This window comes from Diceros bicornis, chromosome 9 (assembly GCF_020826845.1).
Source record: "Diceros bicornis minor isolate mBicDic1 chromosome 9, mDicBic1.mat.cur, whole genome shotgun sequence".
Classification (NCBI taxonomy): Eukaryota; Metazoa; Chordata; class Mammalia; order Perissodactyla; family Rhinocerotidae; genus Diceros; species Diceros bicornis.
In genome coordinates this window covers 57,018,667-57,036,874 of record NC_080748.1, presented here as the reverse complement: position 1 = coordinate 57,036,874, position 18,208 = coordinate 57,018,667, and the positions used below count along the sequence as shown (strand labels likewise).

The 18,208-nt window shown below is 37.2% G+C and overlaps 1 protein-coding gene across 6 annotated transcripts in view; it reads right to left on the bottom strand.

Moving 5' to 3' along the window:
- Window positions 1–18,208, bottom strand: part of SCEL (sciellin) — a 103,649-nt gene that overhangs the window by 34,629 nt on the left and 50,812 nt on the right. For 4 of the 6 annotated variants that reach the window (XM_058548337.1, XM_058548341.1, XM_058548339.1 and 1 more), the window contains 12 exons: window positions 16,572–16,631; window positions 12,242–12,286; window positions 11,114–11,173; window positions 10,753–10,812; window positions 10,062–10,121; window positions 8,655–8,714; window positions 8,077–8,136; window positions 7,640–7,699; window positions 6,395–6,454; window positions 2,408–2,467; window positions 1,182–1,241; window positions 196–255 (listed from right to left, as the gene is read on the bottom strand). In XM_058548337.1, the coding sequence (XP_058404320.1) occupies window positions 196–255; window positions 1,182–1,241; window positions 2,408–2,467; window positions 6,395–6,454; window positions 7,640–7,699; window positions 8,077–8,136; window positions 8,655–8,714; window positions 10,062–10,121; window positions 10,753–10,812; window positions 11,114–11,173; window positions 12,242–12,286; window positions 16,572–16,631 (705 nt within the window). The remainder of the gene's footprint in view (window positions 1–195; window positions 256–1,181; window positions 1,242–2,407; window positions 2,468–6,394; window positions 6,455–7,639; window positions 7,700–8,076; window positions 8,137–8,654; window positions 8,715–10,061; window positions 10,122–10,752; window positions 10,813–11,113; window positions 11,174–12,241; window positions 12,287–16,571; window positions 16,632–18,208) is intronic. The other 2 variants (XM_058548340.1, XM_058548342.1) reach the window with 2 other exon arrangements.

The following is an 18,208-nucleotide window of genomic DNA, read 5'->3' as shown; positions in this document are numbered from 1 at the left end:
AAGGAATTGTGTCTTCTCAACTAAAGCTTATGGCCAGAGAGCCCTGTGCAAGGACTTGAACACCAGGTTTATGACACAGAGCTGTTGATTTTGGGTCCATTACTGGCTGTCTCTACGGTGGGACAATGAATTTTATCACATTTTTTTATGTTGAATAGAAAAAAAGGAGAGAGAGAAGAGTTCCATAAACCTCACCCTTGGTTAGCTCTGTTTGTTTCAGGAGCCACTTTGATGAGGCTGTCAAGACTTTGGGCCCTTTAAAACACGGAAGAAGTGATAAGATCAGTGGTCAATTTACATCATGTGACTGTATTTATTAAAGCTGAGAAATATTTTTTATTATAAAATATTTTATTATGAAATATTTATTAAAACAGAGATCACCTCAAAAGTCTGGAGTTTTTCAGTGCTGACTATGAATACATATTTTTGAGCCTAACTATAACTGCGTAGAAATAATAAACGATAACTAACAGTTTTAGAAAATTCCTGATGTGCCAGGCACTGTCCTAAGTGCTTTATATAATTTAGTCCTCACATCAATCCTTTGACATAGGAAGTACTATTATCTTAATTTCACAAATTGAAAAATTGAGACACAAAAAGATTAAGTTTTTCCCACATGGCTAGTGGTGGCAGGGCTGGAATTTAAGGCTAAATAACCTAACTCCATGTAAGATTAATTGCATGTGCTTTTCCATGACACCAACCCATCTTATTGGAACTTAGTAACTGAATTAGTGTTGGAAGTGACTAGAGAGCACTTGGTCCAGTTTCCTCACTTTGAGGATGAGAAAACTGAAGTCCAAACAGGAGAAGTGACCGTCCCGTTTCACACAGTTAGTGAGGGACAGAGGCAGGCCTAGACCCACATCTATGAGCTCCCTTCTTTCTGCTCTCCTGTGCCATCCTCTGCTTAAGAAAAACAAACAAATCAATGAATAAAAGTGTCCTGTCCATCCTGGGAAAACAATTGTGTATCTAATGAATCAAAGGGTACCTCCATTATATTAGAAATCAATTGACTAAAATCTTTAACATTCTAGATGTGAGGTCATGAAGGTTGCATGGCTTTTCTTGAACTATTATTGACTTCAGTGTCAGTCTGCTGAAATGATAATTTAATTATGTTTGTAAGCATTGGTTAGTGTGAAAAAAAAGAGAAGCATATTAAATCTTACCCTTGCACACTTTTTCCCGTTCTTGAATCCACTTTGATGAGGTTATCAAGGTCTTTGGAACTTTAAACAAAAAAAATGATAAGTAAAATGGAATTAAATCAATTAAGTATTTTATTTATTTTCTTTTTTTTTAAGTATTTTAATTTAAAGCATATATGTGCTCAAGATGAATTTTACTATAAAGTTTTAAGAAAAATCAATACCAGTCTATGCTCTTCATTTAAAAAAGTAAAAATTTTGACCTCCATACAAATCATTGATATACTGGCTCAGTTTCCAATTTTACCCTCAAAATAAAATTAGGCCAAGATTGAGTTAAAAAAAAAAATCAATTCAGCATCCCACTACTGGGGATCTATCCAATGAACCTAAAATCAACAATCCAAAGAGGCTTATGCACCCCTATGTTCATTGCAGCATTATTCACTATAGCCAAGTAGAAGCAACCTAAGTGTCCCTTGACTGATGATTGGATCAAGATGTGGTATATATATACAATGGAATACTACTCAGCCATAAAAAAAGACAAAATTGTCCCATTTGCAATGATGGCCCCCCAACGAGGCCCCCCCTGGATGGGCCTGGAGGGTACTATGTTAAATGAAATAAGCCAGAAAGAGAAAGACAAACAATGTATGATCTCACTCATATGTGGAATATAAACCAACACATGGACAGAGAAAACTGTATTGCAGTTACCAGGGGCAATGGGGGTAGAGGGTGGGCACAAGGGGTGAAGGGAGACATATATATGGTGATGGACAAACAAAAATGTAAAACCCAAAATTTCACAATGTTATAAACTATTAAAACATCAATAAAAAAAATAAATAAATCAATTCAGGGACTATGAAATGATTTGCCAAAAACTCTCACCTGGCCTCTCTAAATATTCCATCTAATGCTGTGGCTATAACTAAACTGTATTCTGTTAATTTCTGTTTGTAGTGCCTTTTTGCTTTAAAGGGGTTTTATATCTATTATTTCACTTGATTCTTACAACAATCAAGTGACAAAGGTGGAACAGACATTACAATCCTCATTTTATAGCTAACGAAGCCACAGCTCAGAGTGTTGGAGGGACTTGCTTGAAGGCATCCACCTGGTAATTAATGGAGGTCAGACTTTCTGATTCCAACCCAAAGATTTTCCAACACAGTTTCTCCGATAAGTGCCACAAATTGATGCAGACAGGGAAAGGAAGAAAGATAAGACATAATCCTCACCTTGGGTTACTACTGTTTACTTCAGGGGTCACTTGGATGAGATTGTCAAGGCTCTGTCCTCTTTAAAACACAGAAGAAATGATGAGGTTAATGATAGATTAACACCAAGTGGTAAAATTATTCATTAAAACTCAGAAACAGTGTAAACACTTACAGATCTTGTCAAAGAGTTGAATATTGTTAAAAGTGACTATGCAGAAGTATTTTGGGATTTATACATCTCTGCAACTCATTGAGATTCAGCGAGACAATATTTTAATCTTGGAGCCTTTAGGCCACTAGCAAATACTGCACTAGGATTCTGTCCTTATTTTGATTCATTTAATACTATGCTCTTAGCCTTTGCCAGGCGCACTAAACATTTTGTAATAGTCTATATTCACTATATTTTCATGGAACATTCCAGAAGGCACATCCTCTGTATATCGACTTCCAACACGTGGTGGGATTTTTGAACTTTGGAGAATCCATATTTTATAAAATTGACATTTTTTGGCAGATTTTCTATTTACAACACCAATTTGTTAAAGTCCATGATATACAACATGGCATCTGCTTCTAGTACTTATAATTGTGTGTTAAAACTACAAATTTTGACTAGTTGTGTTGGGAACAAACAATAGGAAGATTAAAATCTGCAGAGTTCTGAAATGTAAGATACATTTACTGTAATATAAAACTCCATGTAGTCACTGAAAACACATCAGTATTTTATTGTTACCCTTCAGTACATCTGCTTCTGATCTTGACGGAAATTTGCTTTTCTTATTGCATCTACCTGTGTTTTCCACAAATGCAGTGCCAGCCAATGCTCCTCTGATCTACAGAGGATGCCACATGGGTAAAGAACATCCACAGAAGGTACTTGTACACCGTACTTTCCATGCCCTCTGGCCCTACTAAGAGCGTATCACAAAGTCTCTGAGGTTGCATCTATACAACATCAAAGATACAGATATTTGGAAGCAACCAGATGTTGACTCAAGCTTTTGCTTGTATCCAGATGTCTGAGAATCGTATACTTAGGCTAAAAGCAGCAATAAAAAATTTGGACATTTTTCATGCAAATAATGAAACAATTAACCCAACAGAAACAACCATTCTACTCCAGAATATCCCTTGTTGCTTTTTTTTTTTACACTTTGTTGATTTTTGCCTAAATGAAGTATGTGAGATTTGAATGCCAGTGATTGAGAAAAAAGTTGCCAGGATTCTATTTCCAGATTTGAGTACTCAAAAAGAAAATAACACGGCAGTAAGCATTGTAATTCCTCCCTTGTAATATTTGTGTTGTGGAGTTTGCTTTGATTATATTGTCGAGAACTCGATCTCTTTAAACATATTAAATAATAATAAAGCACCTATCAGTGTAAGGGTATTTAAATTTCAAAGTTCATAAAGTTAATTAAGAAGAGGGTGCTAATTAATATAGTAATGTAAAATAATATTTTGAGTTAAACTATGTAAAGCAATGCCTCATAGTGTATGTATCTTCAATATTTATGCATTCTTCCAATCCACAAGTAGTTATGGAAAGTCTACTCTTGGCCCCACGTGCTGGGATAGCCATGAACAATACAGACATAGGCTTAGCCCTCATGAAGCTTCCAGTCTAACCTCGGGAGAAGCAGGCAATATACAATCAAACATATAAATGAATGCCACAATTCCAGATAACGATATATGCTATAAAGAAAATAAAAAAGAATGCCTTATGCCTGCAGTGCTGGGGTTGGAGGAGGGAGTGTGACTTAATTATATTCAATGGTCAGAAACGACCTCTTTGAGAGGGTGACAATATGGGGGTAGAGCACTCTCAAAGCGGGAACAGCATAAGCAGAAGACTTAAGGCAGGAATGAACCTGCGATAGAAAAACGAGCAATTTGGCTAGACTTTATTGAACAAGTAAAAGGCCATGGCTAAGGGTTAGAATTTTATTCTACCTGAAATGGGAGAATATTGAAAATTTTTAGTAAGGGAGGGAGAATCATCGTATTTTACTTTTTTATCTACAGAATTTAATCATGTGTAGTAAAAGAAAATGACAAGCACTGTCCCTAAAATCTCCCGTGAAACACACACATATGAATAGACACACACAGACACACTCACACTCACTGCAATAGTCCTACGCACATACACACAGGTGCATACACATACACACCCATGTACATATGTACTCATATACATACAAAGCACACAGGTATACTAACACATATATTCATGCACACACAAGCAAGCGTGCACATGTATGCAATCACACACACACATTTGCACAGACATGCACATACCCGTGTGCATATGCACTCACATAAACACGTAAACACACATATACATATATATACACTCATGCACACACAAGCACACAGACACAAGTGCATACAAACGTTTGCATGCTTTTATACACATATGCCCACATAGACATACACACACACATACACCAATGTACGAAAACCAATAGGTAATGATTTAAAATATTCTCTTTAATAAAAATTGGAAAGGAAAACATGGATTTTTCTTGGAGAGTCAAAGTAAATTAAATATTTGAACAGTATCAAAATCACTAAGGAAATATAATTGATGTGAATCTTTATTATTGCTAACAATTACTTGTATCCGTTGTGTGCCAGGCATGATAGTATTATGATCCCTATTTTGTAGATGAGCAAATTGAGGCGCGGGGACACAGCTAGCCAGTGACAGAGTCAGAATTTGAACCCAGGTCTTTTGGACTCTTTGCCAGCATTCACCACCTCAGGTTACCTCCCTAAACCACCCAGGTAGCCAAGGAAATTAAGGCTTTCTTCTTAGCCTGTTGGTTGCAAAATTGTACAAGCCTCTAACTTATTGGGTCGCTGCACCTCCGACCATGCCCTGCTGCTGGGAACAGGACAGCCTGACAGCGAGCACGCCAGCTTTTCATCTAGCCAAGCCTTTGCTCTGCCGACTGGGCCTGCAGGCATTGGTGACACATTTTAGAATCAACTAATAATATCATGTACTGAGGTGACTGAACGGAAAGGAGTTCAAAGGAAATCACATGGAATTATTTGGTGTGTTGTTTTCAGCAACATGCCAACCAGCTCAGTTTCAAATATATTCCATCTGCTTTTAAAAAAATCAAAAGCAAGAGGACATAAGCTTTCCAGATTTACTTGACAACTCATGGGTAGGAGAACTCTCTTAATAGAGTGCACTTGGTTAAGCTCTTCATCTTTAAACACATACCACACTACATACACATACACACACTACACACAAATACACTACACACATGCACACACAGTTCACAGATACACCCGCACACATCCACACATACTATTTACACATCCACATACATACACTTATACACTACTTATGCACACACATACACTTATACACACATACTATTTATACATACACACATACACTTACATATACACACATTATGATGGTTAATTTCATGTGTCAGCTTGACTGGGCCACAGGGTGCCCAGATATTTGGCCAAACATTATTCTGGGTGTATCTGTGAGAGTGTTTCTGGATGAGATTAACATTTGAATTGGTAGTAAAGCAGATAGCCCTCCCTAACCTGTGTGGGCCCCATCCAATCAGTTGAAAGCCTGAAGAGAACAAAAAGGCTGAGTACGAGGGGACTTCGCCTGCCTAACTGCTTGACCTGAGTCATTGGTCTTCTGCCCTTGGACTAGAATTTACACAATACACACATACATACATGCAAAGAAATAAATTATTTAGCTCAGTAGAGAAGGTCAGTCAAATTCCCATTTAATTTCTCAAATCTACCTGATGGTAAACTTCACCCACGAATAAAATGCAAGAGGTCACTTCTGTGTATCATTTGTATAAAATTGCTTAATATCATACATTTGGGGAAAAGAGAGCTCAGTTTTGGTTTGAATTTCAATTTACTCTTCTGTATACAAGGAGTCAGATTTCCAACGTCCTCATAAACGACAAAGGAAAATAACTTTAAATGTCTTACCTCTTGATATTTTTATTTGTTTCGGAATTCACTTTAAGAAGCCCACTGAGGTCTTGTTTTCTTTGAATAAAGAAATGAGTTTTAATGAATGTTATTAAAATAAAACACTAATCCGGTGAACAATGGTTGGAAAAATTAAGTGGTAAATATTTAAGTTCTCTGTCAATGTAACTTTTAAAGCTCTAAATGTAAATGAAAACTTTTCTCTTACATCTTGAGCTGAAGACCACTTAAGTTTCCTTATTTGTTAACAAGAAACATATAATTTTTTGTTTTCTTCTCAAAATGCATAAGTATATGTGAAACTTGTTATTTAACAAAATCAACTTTGCCCTCAGATACATCTTGTTAGAATATCCCAAATGAGCAGCAATAAAGCAATATAAGTTAGATAAAGTTCTATACTGGATCCAGAGAGAATATAAATTTCTACTCAACAAATCAGATTTAATTGCCTATTTTGTTTTAAAGTAATAATAATAAAAATTTAACAATACTAAAAATAATGATAGAATATATGCTATCATATAAACTCAACAATTACCCCAATCCAAATCTTTTAAAATATTATTTGCTTCAAAGTAGATTATGATGAGTTATAAAGGGCAAAAAAAAAAACCCTGACATGGCAGGAAAATTAATGACTCACTTCTCAGGGAAACACATTTCACCCCCATTAAAATGCCTTGAGTAATACCCAAAGGGGCAGCACCTGAACCCAAAAGGGGCAGTAGATGATGGCAGAAGTATCATGACTGGGTACTGCTGCCCCATCAACATAGCCCTGAAGAGGAGAGAAAGTGGTGGAATGTCCTCACTCCCAGTGTATGTACCTGCCCAGCCCCTCCCCCGGGCTACCTTCTGAGACCACCATCCTTACAGAATTGATTTACTAGAGTTTTAGTCAAGCCTCCCTCAGCTATCTTTGTCATTTTGGAGATCCACTTTGAAAATGTTGTCAAGACTGTGCTTTCTTTAGACACAAAGAAATTCAATTCAGTAACTCATCTCTAAAAACAAATCAAAGCCCAAAATCTGGGAGAAAAGGCAACTTACTATTAAATCTTGGGACACTTTTTAAAATAAATGATTTTACTGGAAGCAAGGACGGAGGGTCATGTGGCCCATCATTATTGTTCAATTCCATGCTAATAAAATATGGTTATGAAGTTAAAATGCCAAATCATTTTATCTTATTAATTGCCACTTACAGAAATCAGATTTAAAGACACTAATAAGTCTTACCCAGTGGTATTTTCACTTCCTTTGGGATTCACTTTGATGACATTATCAAGGTCTTCATCCCTTAAAAAAAAAGTTTAGATCAGTTTCAAAGTATTCCCATCATATTATATACATATATATACATTGCATATTATTGATGATTAATTCAAGTTTTTGAAGAAAATTACTATACTTATATTAAATTCATTTTTATTATTAAAATTTCCTATAATAATATAGTTAAATTAATCTCTAGAATTTTATTGGGCTATATGTACATGTAAATTTAGCTAGAAGGTACTGCAGACTCTGCAAACTGAAAATCAGGGCAATAGGGATCAGATACAGAAGAAAGAAGACGAACTCAACGATGTGACCCCCTCAATATCTCTGAGACGATCACACAATTAATCTGGAGGAAAATAACCAAGTTTCAGAAACATCAAAGCAGTTCTCACCCTCTGCTAGTTTTATCTGTCCTGGCGCTTGCTTTGATAATTGTTTCGAGACCTTGGCTTCTTTGGGAAAAACACAAAAACCTTATGTCAGTTAGGTTACATTCAGTTTCTCAGAAATCTGTATAAACATGTCCTTGAAAGGGTGTCAGATGTTTCCAAGGCCAAATGACCAGAAAAATCTTTGACGTAATTATCCTGAGCTTATATTTATTAATTTCCACAGTAGTACTTATTTTAAATCAGTTTAGAAAATCTGCCCAACATCTCCCTCACTTTGCAATTTTGTCCTTTTCATTTCTTAATTTAAATATAAAATTTGGCTCATTTAAAAAACTACCTAAGAAAATGTGGAATAAGAGATTATGTAGCAGGTTGTCCTGCACTTACTTCAATGCACCTCAAACATGTGGTCCTATGGAACCAGCACTCATTGTATCCTTTTACCTACTGTCTCTGATAGGCCAAAAGGGCAACAGTTCATCTGTGACAGAGGAAAGCACGACACTCCCATTTCTAATGAAGTGTAAAAAGCTAACCTGAAAAAAAAAGAGCCCCATCAAGGTAGAAGCTTTACTCACCCTTTCTCGTTTTTGTCAGTCCTTTGACTAACTTTAATAAGACTTTCAAGGCCTTGGTTTCTTTACCACATTGGGGGAAAGTGGAGGAGGGCAGAGCAACAGAGAGAGAAAGAGAGAGAACAATTCAATCTCTTATGACAACAGCAGATTTCTCACAACAGGAGTAAGATGTTATCAGTACCTAAAGCTTCAGAAGTCCTTAGAAATATTTAATTCAAGTGGTTCTACTCCTTGTGCAAAATGCTGAAAAGATATGCTAATCATTCTAATAGTAAGTTCCCAACCATTACTCAGTTATGATTAAATCAATTTAAAAGTAAAAATTCCCTGCAGGTCTCAGCTTTTGCTATCTTTCTCCTTTGAGGGGGGTGTGGATGGGAAGTTAACTTTAACACATTTGTTGAGATATTGTCTTCTTTAAACATGAAAATCATTCACATCAGGCGTAAAAATCAGATGATCAACATTTTCTAAACACTGAAGATTTACACAAGTCATTTTTAATAAAAAGTTCAAGATTCTGAAGTAACCTTGTAAAAGTAAAAATAACTCTACGATGGCTTCAGTGCTTCATATAAATTAGCCACAACTGATAAAACTTTCACACGCCAAGAGCTTAAAATTTTTAGGGAACATGGAAACTAATCCCTCTACATTCCCCAATTGCCCAAGCGTTCCCCTCTGCCATTTTTATCTGTCTCTGATTTCACTGTGATAATACTATTGATATTTTAGTTTCTTTCAATATAAGAAAGAAGGAAGGGAGAGAGGGAAGGAAGAAGGAAAAGGAACTACGGACTCTCCCTACTACACCAATGAGATCAGTCACTCTTGCATCAAAGCCTAGTTGCTATCAAGTTACTCCAGATTACAAATCACTTCTCTTATCCTCCTTTCTCACCCACAAAATGATTTACTTGTGATGTTCATCCTACTTTTCCCATTTTCCACCACTTTTGTGGAACTTTCCAAACTTCATTTCTTAAATATCTGAAATGTCATCTTTTCCTGTAAAACTCATATAACCACTTAACAGAAATTGACTGCTTTCCCACTTCATCTGTTCTCCAAAAAAATTCACCTGTAATAATGATTGCACATTTTCATTATGGTAATGTGTTGTTAACAAGCATTCAATGTCTGGGGGATTGTTATTGCCAACACTTTTTATTATATAGACGTCGTTACGTGTTCTACATCAGAGAGGTTGAGAATGTATCTGCCAAGATTGACTTGAAAAACCGGAATACCATTCTGTGCACAGATTGGCACAGATAAATGGTTTTTAAAGGTAACCAAGACAATAGAAATAATTATCGTTGTAGGAAAGCAAATTTAATGACTAACAAAATACAAGGTAAACAGTGAATCTAGAGAAAAAGCAGTAGAGATCTCGTAAATCCTTACCCTTTGTTATTTTCGACTGTTCGGGGATTTTCTTTAATGAAACTGTCAAGAGTTTGGTTTCTTTCAACACAAAAAATAATATCAGTAATGTAACTTATTTTCTAGCATATCAATATCAGTCCAGAACTATGAGTTAACCTCTTAAATGTTATCAGTTCAGTTACTGATCATTCATTAACGCTCTTTATGATACAAAATAAATAAAAGCATGGCTCTTGACCTTGAGATATTTACAAATATATCTGAAACATATATAAGAAGTGACTCAACCAAGATTCCAACTGAAAAGTGTCTTAGCACATTATAAAGACTTCAGTAGTGATGGGCTATGCTCCCAGTATCAAAATGTCTTATGGTAAATATATTTAGTTCAGGAATCAGCGTATTGTCCACTACTTGTAACAGCAAATCTGATTTCTTTCATTTTTAGATATAAAAGGGAACTTGGGAACATTTTATGGAATGAGGCAACAGAGGTCTCTAAAGGTTAAGCAATGTGTCCAGGGTCACCCAGATTGATGTTGGTGGCAGAGCCAGTACCAAGACAGCCACCCATCTCCTGACCCTGATAGGGGGGCCTGTTCCACCAGCCTGTCTGACCTTTGTCCTGAGCAAGAGGTCTCCCCCAGGAAATGTTATACAGTCTAGGACTCAACCAAAGAGGCCTGTAAGAGTTTTCATCAAATCTTACCCTTTGCCATCTTTGTCTGTCTGGGTATTCACAAAGATGAGATTTTCAAGGCTTTTGGCTCTGTAAAACATAAAGAAATTCAAATGAAAGACTGAATATTGAAATAAAATTGGGTGGTATCTTACGAGGTCAGATACAATAAACGTTCTTCATGAATTGCTCATTTACTCTTATGGAACGGAAGAGCAGAAATCCTTCCGGGCAGTTATGTCTGAACTAAGTGTACAGTACCGAGAGCGCTACCCCACCTGCTAGTACATTTTCATGCCAGAGGATACAACTCCCTTCCGGCTAATGTCTGAAAGGATAAAACAAGCAACCTGGGAGATGATATTTTCAGGTTAGAGACAGATGCACTCACCTTTTTTCTGTTTGCTCTGCCTTAAGATTTGCTCTGAAGAGACCATCAAGACCTTGATTTCTTTAAATATATTGAATAAAAAACTTTGTCAGTGGTAATAACAGATACTTAACTCTATAGAAACATAGACCAGTGTACATCTAAGACATGAAATAGAAGCTGATGGCGAAAGATGAGCCACAATTCTTGAAATTGCTTTATTCCACACAGGTATTTTCATAGACTCAAAATTTAAATTGCAGTGGACCTTAGAGAAAATAAAGGCAAGATACAAACTGGGGACCCACAATCTGTAATGGGTCCACAGACGTGTTGTTTGGGTTCATGGAGTGTTTTTGTTTTTAATGTGAGGCAATATTTACAAAGCTGGCCAGGACACATAGAAACTTGGATTTCCAGTATCTTCTGAAACTGTCCTGCAACACTGGACTCAAATTCTCACATGTCAACCATCAGCTGGAGCTGAGAAACAGCTGAGCGCTTTGGACAGGGCATTTCCCCTATGTTTCACACAGTCAGCCCCCTTCACTCACTTACACCTGCCTGGCCTCAAAAGGCCGTGAAGTCTGTGATTCTTGATCTAATTCCTCCTCTATTTACAAATGAGAAAACTGAAAAGCAGCAAATTTAAGTGAATTGTTGATAGTCAATCATATAGATCCTTATTGTCAGAATGAGGTATGAAAACCACATCTCTTGATCCTCAAATCAATTAACTCATTTGACATTTCCTTTGTTTCTCCTTCTCTTTGGTCCCTGCCCATTGAGTATGTAAGTGTGCAAACTGACAGGGAGAAAATGAGAACTGCACACACCTCTAACACAAACTTCAATTATTATAATTTTTAAAGTATGCAATTATAAATGATTCAAAATAAGGAGAGAATGTTACTAAACGTAGTTTAGTAAGGCAGTTATTAAAAACATGTTAATATTAGTATCTTTAGATTGTAATAACCATTCATAATAATGATGAAATGATGATGATTTCTGCAAGCTTTTTATTCAAGATTTGTAGGATACTTTTAACTAGCCAGTATGTGGGTCCTCACATAATACTGAAAAGATATAAGAAATTATAATATGCAATTCAGTAATAAAGCAAAAACAGATGTTTTTAAATCTTACCTATTCAAGCTTTTGTTCATTTTGATGAGATTATCTAATTCTTCACTTTTGGAAGAGAAAAAAAATCTCATATCAGTAAAAGTCTGCTCAGAGTCAAAGGGAAGATTCACCTTAAAAGAACTATTTCTGAGTTCTGTGAAATATAACACATGCCCTACCTTTATCACCTACGAAAGTTCTGTCTATCCTTCAAGTCTCTCCTCAAACAACTCTTTTTCCAAGAAATCCTTGCCAGTCCTCCAATTGAATAGAGTCCCCTACATTTTTGGAACCCTTGCAGCATTTGGGTTTTTTTTTTTTTTTTTTTTGCCTCTCTTTTATGGCACTTACATTACTATACCTTGTATTACAGCAGTTACACACTTGTCTCATGTCAATGCTCCTGCCCTCCCCCAATACCACTTAAAATTTAGAGCCGTACTTTACATTGGATCCTCTTCAGTCTTTAATACAGTGTTTTTCATACAGTAGGTGCTTAATACAGGTTTTTAATAGAATCAACAAACATGGGTACATTGACTAATTATAGATTCTAACTTTGCATAACATACTAGCACAAAGTAGCTATTGGAAAACACTTGCTCATCAGTAAGTCTGGCTTCTTTCTTGAATTTTCCTCCTACCTCATGCTAGGTCAGCTAAATTTGCTATCTTGTTTCCATATTTGAGAACTGCAACTTTCTGGCTGCTTCTTCAGGAGCAACCTGTTTAAGCTAAACCCCTGGTTCCAGAATATCCCTTAGAACCACATGAGCTCAGCTCTGTCCCCCATGAAGGCAGCCTAGGTGGGTTCCTTGTTCCTATTCATTCCTCATAGCATGTCCTGTCTTCTTCTGTCTACCCACTTCACTCCCATTTCTCTTGCCTTCCTCATCCAGTTTTTCAGTTCACAAATCTTGGTTCTCCCTTCTTCTTGCTCTAGAATCACATGTTTTCCACACTTTCTCAGTGTTTCTCTTTCTTCTTGATTCATCACTGGTGTTAAACTCAGTAGTTACACATTCAGGCTCCCAAGTGAGCCGGATACCTAGATTCCAATCCAGGATTCACCACTTATTAGTTGTCTCTGGGTGAGTTACCTAACTTCTTGCTGCCTCAATTTTTTCATCTGTAAAATAAGAATACTAATTGTACCCTCCTCATAAAAGAATCAATAAGCTAGTGAATATAAAATGCTTAGCATGATGCTTGGCAATTCATAAACTCTCAATTAATTTTGGCCATTACAACAAACAGTTCCCAGTCAATACTAAATTTTTCATTTAATAAATGCTTGCTATATCTATTGCTTTAAACTGCATTTAGAGACACCAAGACTTTGGCTCAGCGTTAGAGATGTATAGTTGCTGAGTCACTTATGTGCTTTGAAGATGCCTGGCACAAAATATTGTCAGAATACCTGCTGGGGCAGTCCTCCTACAGACCCTAAAAACACGTCAAGTTAACAGTGATCACACAGATGAACCCTTTCAAGTAATATTACATATTCAATGGTAGGATTGAAATACTGAAATACAAAAGCTGTTGACTCTGACAAAAAAATTGGTCAATGTTCTATCCTTGTGTGGGACAAATGCTACCTGGTCCTCTGACACAATGCCCCACTGTTGTTTCTTGCTGAAATTCTACCTTCCAACACTGAGGCTGCAAATCTGCCCTTGTCCCCAAGGGAAAGAGCAAACCTAAGAATCCTGTAAATTTTAGCCTCAGACCTTTCTGCCTGGTGTGAGTCACAATGATAAGATTATCAGGATTTGGAGTTGCTCATGTTTATCACAAGAAAATTAGCATAAATCATGAGAAGACACTCTGTGGTAAATTAACAAAAATGGAGATTGCATTCTGAACAAAGACGTTGAGCTTTTAAAATGACCTTAAATTGATGAAAGCTTTGGATATCAAATTTCACCACTGCATTTGCAATAAATTAAATGTTATTAATCAGATCGGAATAACAGTCCATTTCATAAAAGAATACCACAAAAAGCAGCTTGGATAAATAAAGCTATTTCTAGTCCCTAAGGATGGCCCACAGTAACAATACTCGGCTACGTCGATGCAACAGACATTTTCCCGGCCCCTGTCAAAGCAGCAACTTCTCCCTGTGAAGAATGTGTCTGGCTGTGGAATTCGTGCATGTGGCTAGGGAGAGGGGACAGGACAGTTAAACTAACTGCAGTTATCAATGTTTCAGTTTGATTTATGCCAAACCACAATTTCCCTCCACCACCCCTCACCTATCTCTCTCCCACAAACATACTGATCACCCACCAAAAAACTGTCCAATCTCTATTACAAACAAAATATTACCTCAAACAAAAATAAATAAATAAAATTAGAGATCTGGGCACTTCAACGAGAGAAGAAATGGAAATGAAACATTCAGGATACTTTCTAGAGTCCCTGCCTAGATTCAGATCTCCTGTATTGTTTATGAATTTGCACAGAAGAGCTAAGCATCACTTCTGTTTCTTCTCTTCAGTTCTTTTGACTGAGACTGCAACCTCTAATAACACTCTTAGCATTGCTAAATTCCATTAAGCAGGGAAATTTTTGTATGTATGGGATTTAAACTATGGAATGTTCATACTCAAGGGTTTCTCACTGCTCATCATTATTTTACCATTAGCTATTATATAAACAACTACTTTACACAAAGCATCATGTCAGATTTTGCAAATGGCATATGGTGAATAAGACAAAATATCTGCTCTAATCTAAGAGATTAAAAAGATGATAGAGAAGATGAAACAACACCAAATATAATTAGTTGTTATAAAACATAAATAGTGGGACTCTAATATCTAAGAGATGCAGAAGTCACAACTCACTGGATCTCTCAGGGAAGACTTCACAGAGGAGGTGTATTTGACCTGGATCTTGAAAAATGGGTAGGACCTGGATAGATTGATATGGTGGCCTTGAGGCTGGAAAAGGCTGCCATGTGGGTAGAGTGGCATAAACAAAGGCAGAGTATCTGAAAACTATAGAGATGAAGTGGTTTAACTTGGTATTGCATGGAGGGTAAATGTAAGTGTGAAGTCAGAGATAACTCTGGAAGGTTAGATTGGAGCCAGATTAACAAAGGCCTTGAATGAGGTTGTAAGTAACTGAATGGGCAATGGGGAGCCAGTGGAGTGACTGTTCGAGCAAAATCTTAGTAAGAAAACTCTGGCAGTGATGGGTAGTAACGGTTTTGTGGGAGGAGAGACTGAAGGAGTGTAAGAAAATGTGGATAGATATTCTCACAACGTATGCTGGAGTCAACGAGGGTTTGAACTAGGGTGAGGCCACGTGGGCATGAGGGGTATTTTAGACATTTAATCCATATGTGCCTGATACTACATAAAGGGAACAAGACATGGAAGAACCAAGAATGATTCCAGGGGGCCGACCAGGTGGTGTAGCAGTTAAGTGCGCGTGCCCTGCTGCGGTGGCCCAGGGTTCGCGGGTTCGGATCCTGGGTGCACACTGACGCACCGTTTGTCAAGCCATGCTGTGGCAGCATCCCGTATAAAGTAGAGGAAGATCAGCATGGATGTTAGCCCAGGGCCAGTCTCCCTCAGCAAAAAGAGGAGGATTGGCATCGATGTTAGCTCAGGACTAATCTTCCTCACGAGGAAAAAAACAAAAGAATGATTCATTCCAGACAAATGAGCTTGCCTGAGTGAAAGAACAGAGAGAAGCCAGGAAATAGCATGTTTGAGAAGGAAGTTGAATGTAGCTTAGGACATTCTAAATCGAGGTGCTGGGGATATAGATAAGTAGAGATCTGAGCCAGCAACATAAATACAGGACTGGGACAAGGTCAAAACCACAGACAGCTGAGATAACTGGGATGAGTACAATCACCAAAGGAGGAGGCAGAGGAAACAGAGTATCCATAAATGTCAGCGTCACCCAATTTTCAGGGACACATATCTAGAGACACTGATTTTTTTCTTCTTTTAAACTAGGTATAATAAACAGCATTGGGATTTTGTTCATATTTGGAACTTTTTTTTTTTTGGTGAGGAAGAGGGGCCCTGAGCTAACACCTGTTGCCAATCTTCCTCTTTTTGCTTGAGGAAGAGTGGCCCTGAGCTAACATCTGTGCCCGTCTTCCCCTATTTTGTATGTGGGACGCCTCCACAGCATGGCTTGATGAATGGTGTAGGTCTGAGCCTGGAATCCAGGCCTGCGAACCTGGGCCGCTGAACCAGAGCACACCAAACTTAACCACTATGCCATTGGGCAGGCCCGCATACTTGGAATCCTTAAAGGTACTTGTTAAGCATTTTTGAAATATAAAGAGAAGGAAAAAACAAGCTCAAAAGCTCTGAGATCTTACCCCTTGTCAGGTTTCTGAAGTGAGGTGTCCACTTTGACAATGTTCTCGAGATCCTGACTCCTTCAATGAAAAATAAATACAAGTCAGTGACAGTCAAGCTATCTTCGAAGTAGGTAAAATTCTTCATCTGTTTTTAGTGAAGAAAGAGATAGTCCGTGTGTTGTTCAGGAATTATTGAGTTTAACTGAATAACAAATTAGTTCTATCGTATCAGCACACAGCACAGACACACACACAAACACACACACACACTCCCCCCTGTTATTCCACCTGGGCGTTGGCTCTGCCATCTAGTGCTCGCAGAAATAACTACAGTTTCTTCTAAAGACTCATATTGGCTGCTCCCAAGTTCTCTACTTAAAATAGGGTATGGACAAGAAAATACAGTTAACCGCATAAGTAAACACAGAAGTGTGTTCAGAAGTTTTTCTACCGGAGCCAAGGAGCATTAAGCAACATATCCAGATGATTAATTAGTCCCTCACATGAGGTGAAAATATCTGTTGTCTTAGGCTTCCAAAGGGAAAGAAAGTACGTTTTAAACTATAGGATAGGTGGAAGCATGTGACCCATAGAGGGCTTGAATCCATGCTTGTCTCCCGAGGTCATGAAAAGGAGTAATTGTAAAAATCCTTATAGGTTTCCCTGTAATTAAGACCTATGTTTCACAAACAATGTCTCATAGAAGGTTAATAGACTTCCACGAACAGAGAATTTTGTAGTCAAGTAAATTTGGGAAATGTAACCTACTTCTGGAGATTCAGAATACATATGAGCACACTGAAGATTCTGAGAAGTCCTGTGGCAGAGGACTCTATTTAATTATGTTCCCTAAAAGCGTTGGGCCATTAACCCCTTCTTTCACAGAACATGCATTGATGTCTCGTGGCACATGGGACACAGTTTGGGAAATGCTGAGGTAGCGCTGCACTTTAAGTCACTAGGTACAAGGAAAACATGATTTTCCCCAAAGGTAAGGTATCTATGTGAGGTATGTTTCAAACTGGGACTCTTCTGAGAGTCAAGGGAAATGATAAAAAAAAAAAAAAAGAAAAGAAAAGTATGTAACTTCTGAACTTCGAAAAACGTTTTCAGTCAAAAAAATTTTTTACTGAAAAATTGATTTATTATAATAGTTAAGATGGTAAATTTAATGTTATATGTTTTTTACCATAATAAAAAAATTGGTTTATCATATTGATAGAACTATAAAGTAGCATTGTTCAAAAACTAATTTCAAAAATAGTGGGTTTTCCCAAAAAATAAAAAATGAGAACAAGATATATCTAAAACAAATGTTAAACTAGATGAGATGTACAAGACAACAGGCATAAATCAGGACTATCATGGGGAAACCTTACCCAAAGGCATCAATACAATTTGTAAGCCTCTTCCTGATGATGCTGGTGGGGGTGAATGTGACCTTATCATACAGCCAATTCCAGGCAAAGCTTTTGTAGAACAAGTTCAATTAATTAACTATATTTCCACCTCTTCATTTACGTATGCCTTAACACCAACTATATCACAGAACTGGGGACAAATGCTGGAATAAAGAGGTATTTTCCTGTCTTAAGGGGTCTAATCTTATTCTGCTGTCACGTTCAGACAATTTTGGTTATTTTCTTAATGTAAAG